Source organism: Agelaius tricolor, unplaced genomic scaffold, assembly GCF_023055355.1.
Source record: "Agelaius tricolor isolate 1412-34295 unplaced genomic scaffold, bAgeTri1.0.p SCAF_24, whole genome shotgun sequence".
Taxonomy (NCBI): Eukaryota; Metazoa; Chordata; class Aves; order Passeriformes; family Icteridae; genus Agelaius; species Agelaius tricolor.
In genome coordinates this window covers 11,009,147-11,017,137 of record NW_027269284.1, presented here as the reverse complement: position 1 = coordinate 11,017,137, position 7,991 = coordinate 11,009,147, and the positions used below count along the sequence as shown (strand labels likewise).

The 7,991-nt window shown below is 45.5% G+C and overlaps 1 protein-coding gene across 1 annotated transcript; it reads right to left on the bottom strand.

Annotated features, from left to right (window-relative positions):
* Positions 1–5,145: 5,145 nt before the first annotated feature.
* Positions 5,146–7,578, bottom strand: DRD5 (dopamine receptor D5). Its single transcript, XM_071447448.1, has one exon. It carries the CDS (start codon positions 7,217–7,219, stop codon positions 5,762–5,764), a length of 1,458 nt encoding a protein of 485 aa, XP_071303549.1. The 5' UTR covers positions 7,220–7,578; the 3' UTR covers positions 5,146–5,761.
* Between the last annotated feature and the right edge of the window lie 413 nt (positions 7,579–7,991).

The following is a 7,991-nucleotide window of genomic DNA, read 5'->3' as shown; positions in this document are numbered from 1 at the left end:
GGAGAGGCCACGCTAAGCAGATCTCACTTGAAACCACTTCATTCAGAGCAGAACCTCAGAAAAGAAAATGTGGTTTCTCTTTTCTTTAACAACCAAAAAACATCTGTTGCTTTAAAAATTCGTATTTCCTAAGCATCACATGCAGGTTTTGAGCACCTGTCTTAGGAGCAAGGCACCTGTGGTGGAGGGTGAGGCTCTTGTGTGTCAGGAAAGGCTCCCTGCAGTCCCCTGCACCAGCTGGCTGACACCACACTGATTTCATGGAAACAGAACCCATTTTTCCATTTCTTTCCTTGTTTTGCCATTTCTTTCCAAGGCAAGATACTCCTACCATGAATCAGTAGATTAATAGTAATGGGTTCAGAGCTTTCCAGCTTCTGGTAGCAGTGAGGGCACAGTCCTCAATACAAACAAGTATTTGCTGTTAACTGCAGGGAATAATTCATAGGAAGATTTTTTTTTCACATACTGGAATTTTTAATTTTTATGATTACTGCATAGTATTTTATAAATCTCATAAATGTGACTGTGATGGCTATGATATAAAGATTAGGTCCATAAAAGTATTTATCCTCCTTAAGTAACTGCCTACTATAAATATTATTGACTGTTATCTCCATTTACAACTAAGAATGGATTTCAACATATAACAATATAAAATCATCTTGTAAATTTTCCATTAAACTAAACTATCCTGGGAGAGACAGCAGGTTCTCCGAAAAAAACAATCCATCATCTGCATCAAATGATATTATTTCTATTTCCACTCTTGACACACCTAATGCTATTACTGTTCACTACCATCAACTCAATGATAACACTGCAACAATAAACAAAAGGCTGAAGAGACATATCTTTGATCCTCCATTAACAGAAATATCCTCGTTTATAGTTTGTTTTGTGCACATCATTGTTTTTTAAACCATAAGTATACCCTTATCTTTAAAAAAAAATTAAACTTGGAGGGTAAAATCCTGTCAATAAATACTTAGTGCACTATATAGTTAACAAGACTCAAAATAGCTGTTGCTGATCTATGATCAAAGTGGAGATTCTCAGTGCAGACTTCATAAAGCTTCTGAGAAGTTTGAAAAGTCTTCCAATGTTTGAAAACAAACAAATACATCTGAGTAAAAAAAAATATTTCTGCATTGCAGCAGGTGAAATGTTTTGTTCAGTGTGCTGACTTTAAGATGGTTTCATCCACTATCAGAGAATACCAGTGGCAATATTTATAAGAAGCAAGGAGAAATAATTTCATTGCTCCATGACCTAAGCACACATCTATCCCTGAGGTCTTCTGCTGAATTAAATAGGCACTGCATATTTTTAAAGATCTTATGAATTCAATTAAAGAGTAGTGAAGATGGCCTCAGAGGAAAGAGAAATCTCTGCATTATTACTAGCACTGACATAGATGTGTACCCTGCCTTCTGTGTGACAGTGACAAAAATGGCCTCCTTATTAAGAGTGGTGATTTTGGTAGATAGAAACAGCTGAGGAACTCGTGACCTCTCAAACCTCCAGCCTGATGCATGTTCTGAACACTGCCTCCAGTCCTGTCAGTCTTGAATGCTGAGTATGTACATGATTGACTCCTAAATGGTGTGAGATTGTGCTCAGTGTCAGTGCCACAAGAAAGCTTCCTAATTTTAAAGCCTTTTTTTTGTTACATGTTGCAAAAATTCTCGGTCGGGAGACTCCCTGCAGACACACATCAGATGTGGTTGGCAAAAGCAAAAAATACAATGAAAGCAAAGCAATAAAGTACCAGACTTACCAAAAATTACTGCAGTATTTTTCCTCCCTTTGGAAAGTGTTTTATTTGTGTTCACCTCTCAGAAAGACACCTACATTTCTTTAGCTTGTGGAAAAAAAACAAAATCACTAGACAACCCAACATCCATTGAAAAGCCAGAGCTGTTAAAAGCTCTTTGAGGGTTTGAAGAGTGAAAGAGTTCATATGGTGTTTGCACATTTTACAACGAACACAGAACAGAACTTTCATGTTCTCCATGTCCCAGCTTCTTAAAAATTAAGATATTTTCCCATAAGTCCTTAAAATGCCTCATCTGTAATTACACACAAAGATACACACAAAAATTATAAATACACTGACCCTCCTTAGGTATGGTGCTATCCAGGACTAACAGATCCAGCTGCCTAAGAGGTAATTTAAAAGTTTAACAAATTGCAAGGTAAGATTTCTAAAAGTAATACAAAACAGAAACTGAAAATGATCTGGGACCTTGAAATCAGCCACCACTCAGGACTAGATTAAGTTAAAGTCAAACTGTATCATGAAATCAAATAATTTAGGTACCAAAAAAAAAAAAAAAAAAAAAAAAAAAAGGCAGATAAGAGGCACAGAACTATCAGCATAGAGGAGTTCCAGAGAGACACTACAGGGATATGAGGATTGTAAAAACCCACATGCACTTCCAGTGAACTCCATTCCTTGTACAGGCAGATGCATTAGTCCTTAAGAGGGAAACCATTAAAAAGTAGGGCAGCAGTTTCATCTGAGGGAAACAAGTTAGAACAATCCTTTTGGGGATGTTTTCATTAAAAGGGGCTGCCCCTTTTTATAGTTCAAGGCAAGATACACATTTCTTTTAAAAGTTTATCTTACTAATTCTGAATACTCTAGCTTTGTCAGTGGTAAGTAATTAAGGCATATTAAAATGCAACAAATTGTCCCTTTGAGTTAAGAAAATATTTTCTTTAAGATCCATAAGGTCAAGCTCTGCTTCCAGCAAAGAAAGTACCTTCTGTGAGTCTTTTGAAGCACAAATGTTGCCTTTCTGATGCTCTCAGGCTTTGAAAGATGAAACCCCCTGACAGACACATATTTCAAGACACATATTTCTATTATCATAGAATCACCACCAGAAATCATTTACCAAATGAAGTCATAAACTGAAAATTACTAATGGAAAGTGGCAATTTGGCCAGTTTTCTGTACTGCCCTCACCATGCTCACAAAATCTAGGGGCTGGCTAGAAAACGCCTCCCTTCAGATCTAAGCTAAGGACTGTTTCTAATATTCTGCACAAAGCTGTTACATAAACCCACTGATGGAGATGTCTTCTTGCATCCCAGAGCCAGCCCACTCACTGATTCCAGACACCCAGGCAGGTGAAGCCTCCATGAGGAGAGCTCTGGTCAGGGTGATACAGGAGCATCTTGTACACTTGTACCCCTGAGCCACACCTGCAGTGAGCTGGATCCAGGGGAGCTGTCACAGCCCTGCACAGGCATCCCTGGGAAGCAGAGAGGACACATGGGCAGGTGAGGGGACACCCTCTGTTCTAATGCTCTGTGCTGCCACTGGAGCAGGGGAACAGGCAGCACCAGGCTGCACAGCCTGCTGGCACACAGGTGCTCAGGGAGAGAGCAAGATTTCCCATCCCCATTTCCCCAGGCTGCTTCTGATTTAATGCAGAAAAACTGGATAAAACACAGGCATTGCCCCAGGAGTTGGAATCAACACCAGGTGCCTGCACCTCTTGCATCTGATATCACTGTTTTTTTGCACAAATCCAGCTTAAAATGCTGTACTAGCCTCAACACTGGAGTAGTAACTAGAAAATGCAAAAAAAAAAATCTAAACTCAGGTTGGGATAATGCATTTCTGCACCACTGGAAGCAGTTTCCTTGATTCTCGTTTGAGCAAATTATTTTATTCTGGGCAAGTTTATCTAATCAGGAGGGCTACAACTATGGTTAACTCTAACAACATATGATTGCTTTAGCATAAGAATGTATTCACTCTCAGTGTCAAGCCATTAGTAGGTTGAACCTGGTTATGGGCATGAGAATTGTTTTTCAAGCTTCCCTAAGCCACAGTCACAAGACCCTTCCCCTAAGGACAGCTGTAAAGGGATATCACACTGGGATTTCATATCAACAGAAAAAAAAATGCTCAGGTAGATGTCAATCTTCAGTGACAAGCAATTGAAAAGGTAATCCAAGATGACACAACTAATTAATATCAAAGACTAAATACATAAAACATTGCTTGCAGAGCAGATTGCAGCAGAGCCACCACAAAGGGATTTCAATCACGTGCCCCCTGCGCTTCTCCCACCCCACATCCCCAGGGGGTAGAAGATAACCCCAAACCAGCATGAAGGGTTGAACTTCCAAGCAGCCTCAATACTAAGCCCATAACATTCACAAGTTCCAGCATCTGGTTAAATTATTTCCCCTGAAATAATGCAGATTCCACTTTTCTTCCATACATCTTACAGGGGCCTTCAGCTCACAGTTAGGCAGGATGGGAGGCCCCAGCTCAGGGCCATTAGGAGGGAGGGCTGCAGAATCTACACCTACCACTCAATTTAAATCTGCTCAGCTCATGGCACAGGTATTTCTAAAGGGTAAATTAATCCAAGTGTTGTTCACTTTGTGAGCCAAAACTTGAAATAAATATTGGTATTGCTTTTACTACCTTTGATCACTCGTTTTGGAAATAGCATCAGTTTTGATTTCTGAGCTGAAAGCTTACAACTGTTTCTAATATTCCATTTGATATAAATGATTCAATACAAACAGAGTCGAAGATACTCTTCTTAGTTGTAAAGATTGCTTTCAAATGTTTAGTATAGTTGCACTTACAGCACCTTAAAATTCCAGTTAATAAGTAACTAAAAAAATCATTTTCAGAATTGTTTTCTTCTCTCTGTGTGAATGAGTTCTCTAGTGTCTGCAATGGGAAATAATGATTATTAATAGAATTTTCAACCATAATTATTGTTTTTAGACACACCCAGCTCCTAATGCTATCATCAAACTCTTGACATCAATAACATTTTAACAAAGTTCAAGTACAGAATTAAATGGAAAGTTTTAATAGCTTATCCATATGTATACTTGGTATTCTTGGCTACAGAAAGGGATAGCATCATAATATTAAAGAAAAAAAGGTATAAATCTAGCTGTAAGAGCCATATAAACAAGTTCATTTATGTCAAGAATTCCTATGAGCCTTGCTTTTACTCAAAAACTGTACTTTCCATACAGACTATTTGCCTTTAAAATGATAGGGTTAAGCTGTTAGTCATTTAACTATTCATATAGAAACATTAGTTGGAATACTTGTTATAAAACCTTTCAGGGTGACAAATGAAAGATAATAAACCCTTGATCAATATAACTTTTATTTATTCATCCAGGAACAGAGGATATCATAGGCAACAACGCCGCCTAGGAGAACAAGGATTTCACATAAACTGTTTTGGCAGAAACACGCATTTAAATAATCATCCAAATCACCACCTCACTATCTCTATCTTAAAAAAAAAAAAAAAAACCAAAACCAAACAAACAAAAAAAAAATGGAGAAAAAGAAACATAAGATCTGAACAAACAAACAGCCCAGAATTTTTTTAAATGTAATGTCTATGCCAGCCACATCTGTCCCTGATTTTAGAAGTCATAATACTTAGCAGTGACAATGGCACCTTTCATTTGCAAACACATTATAAACATGAACTGACTGCAATTATACCACAATAACTCACCACAGCTAATCACCAGAACTGCCTGGTCTGCCCTCAGCCTGGGGAAGTGCTGATTTCAGTTTGTGCTGCCAGGCCCCTGTATGACAGTGTCTACACCCTGCAAAGTACAACCCTCAGAAGTGAATTTAGCATAAACTGACTGACCAAGCTACAGCACATCATCAAGCAGGTGCTTCCACTCAGGGCTAATATTTTCTTTTATATTGCAAGAAGAACTGACCAGACCAGGACACAATTTAATGTAAACCATTTGGAGTGAAAGGTGTTATCTTGCCTAGCGAAATCTCCCCCTCACAGTCCAGCTCACAGGCAGAGTCAGTGGCAACCTCATGGTCAGGGGAGATCTGGGACATCCTATCAAAAGGGTCCTCACGATTTTCCTCACAGTCAACCACATTTGGGATCATGTTAACATAAGCAGTCACTATCTCCTTATGGTAAAGGGTGTCCTGGTTGTAAGAGATAAGCTCATTGCTTATATTAACAGTCTCCACTGCAGTACCAGAGCAAAACTGACCACATCCCAGGAGGTTGGAGAAAACCTTTCTAAAGTCAGCATTGAAGGCATAGATGATGGGGTTAAGAGAAGAGTTAGCCCAACCAAACCAGACAAAGATATTAAAGGTGGTCTCACTGACGCAGGGCAGGCCGGCGTGGGGGTCACTGGGTGGGCTCTCGCAGAAGGGAACCATGCAGTTCAGGATGAAGAATGGCAACCAGCAACACACAAAGACACCCATGATGACAGAGAGCGTCTTTAACACCTTGGTTTCTTTCCTGATGGAGGACTTGAGGCTTGTGTGATGGTGGCAGTCAACGTGGCTGCTCCGGCAGCTCTGTGCATGCTCGGCTGCCCTCTCCAAGGAAGAGATACGACGAATCTGCACCTGGGCAATGCGGTAGATTCGGGTGTAGGTAACTATCATGATAGCCACCGGGATATAAAAACTGATCAAGGAGGAGGAAATAGCATAAGTCCTGTTGAGGCTGGAGTCACAGCTCTCCGATGGTCCAGTGAGGGTATCATTGCTGCCAGAGGTCCCATCAGAGGGTCTCACTGCCGCTAATGCCACCCATGTGGTACTCATATCTTCTGCCCAGGTGGTGACAGCACCTGCTGCTGCCCAGGCAGTGCCAAATCCATCTTCCATATCAGCAGCAGCAACAACATCCCCGCCTTTGTGCCAGTTGAGCTGGACAGGGATGAAGGAGATGAGCACAGACAGCGCCCATGCCACGCTGATCATCACCAGAGCCAAGCGCTGGGTCATCTTCCTCTCATAGCGGAAAGGGCTGGAGATAGCCCAGTACCTGTCCACGCTGATCACACACAGGTTCAGGATGGAGGCCGTGGAGCACATGATATCAAAGGCCACCCAGACGTTGCAGAAAGCCCCAAAGGGCCAGTACCCAGCCACCTCTGCCACCGCCTTCCAGGGCATGACCAGCAGGGCCACCAGTAGGTCCGAGACAGCCAGGGACACGATGAAGATGTTGGTAACCTTGCTCCGCAGGTGCCGGTAGCGGACGATGGCCGCGCACACGAGCACGTTCCCGAAGAGAGTCCAGAGGATGAGCAGCGCCAGCAGGCTGCCCGCCGCCACCTGCGCTGCCCCGGGGGAACCCGCCGTGTCCCGCGCCGCGCTGGGGGGCCCCGTCGCCGGGGGCAGTGGGCTCCGGCCACCCCGCAGCATCGCTGGCGGCTCCCGCCGGCGGCGGGGCGGCTCCGGCCGGGATGCGCCGAGCAGCCAGCGCCGCCCCGCCGCCCGGCCCCATGGGGCCGCTGCCCCCCCGCCCCACCGCCACCCCCGCCGGATGGCCCCGCTCGGCCGCTCAGAGCGCTCCGGGCTCCGCGGCTCGCCACTACCGCGGCGCCAGCCCCGCCGGGGTCCCTCTCCCGCGCTCCGGGGACCCCAGGCGGGGTCCCCGCCCCGCGGCTCAGCGCAAGTACCTCCGCTGGGGATCCCCGCCCCGCGGCTCAGTGCAAGTACCTCCGCTGGGGATCCCCGCCCCGCGGCTCAGCGCAGATCCCCCTGCTCGAGGTCTCCGCCCCGCGGCTCCTTCCTGGGGTTCCAGCTCCGCGGTTCAGCGTGTCCCCTTGCTCGGTCTCTATTCCGCGGACCCGCTTTGGGTACCCGCCTCGCGTCCTTTCGCTTGCGCTCCCGCTCCGCAGCTCAGCGCGCTCCTCTCTTGCCAGGCTTCGCGGCTCAGCGCGTACCCTGCCCGTGGCACACACGGCTTCGCGCCCGCTCCTTCTGGGTTCGCTCCGCGCCCCCGCGATTCCCGGCGGCTCCCGCCCGGGCTGGCGGCTCCGCTCGCCCCGTGCCCGCCCGGGCGCCCAGCGCAGTGGAGCGGCGCTCCCGCCTGCGCTGCCCGCCCGATCCCCGCTGCCCGGGCCGGGCCGCCCGCCCCCGCCGCCCTGTGAGCATGCTCCGCCGCCAGGGACGCCCCGTCCGGGCCGCTGGG

Excerpts from the sequence above, each read along its gene's own strand:
- DRD5 (XM_071447448.1), bottom strand. The coding sequence starts at position 7,219 with ATGCTGCGGGGTGGCCGGAGCCCACTGCCCCCGGCGACGGGGCCCCCC.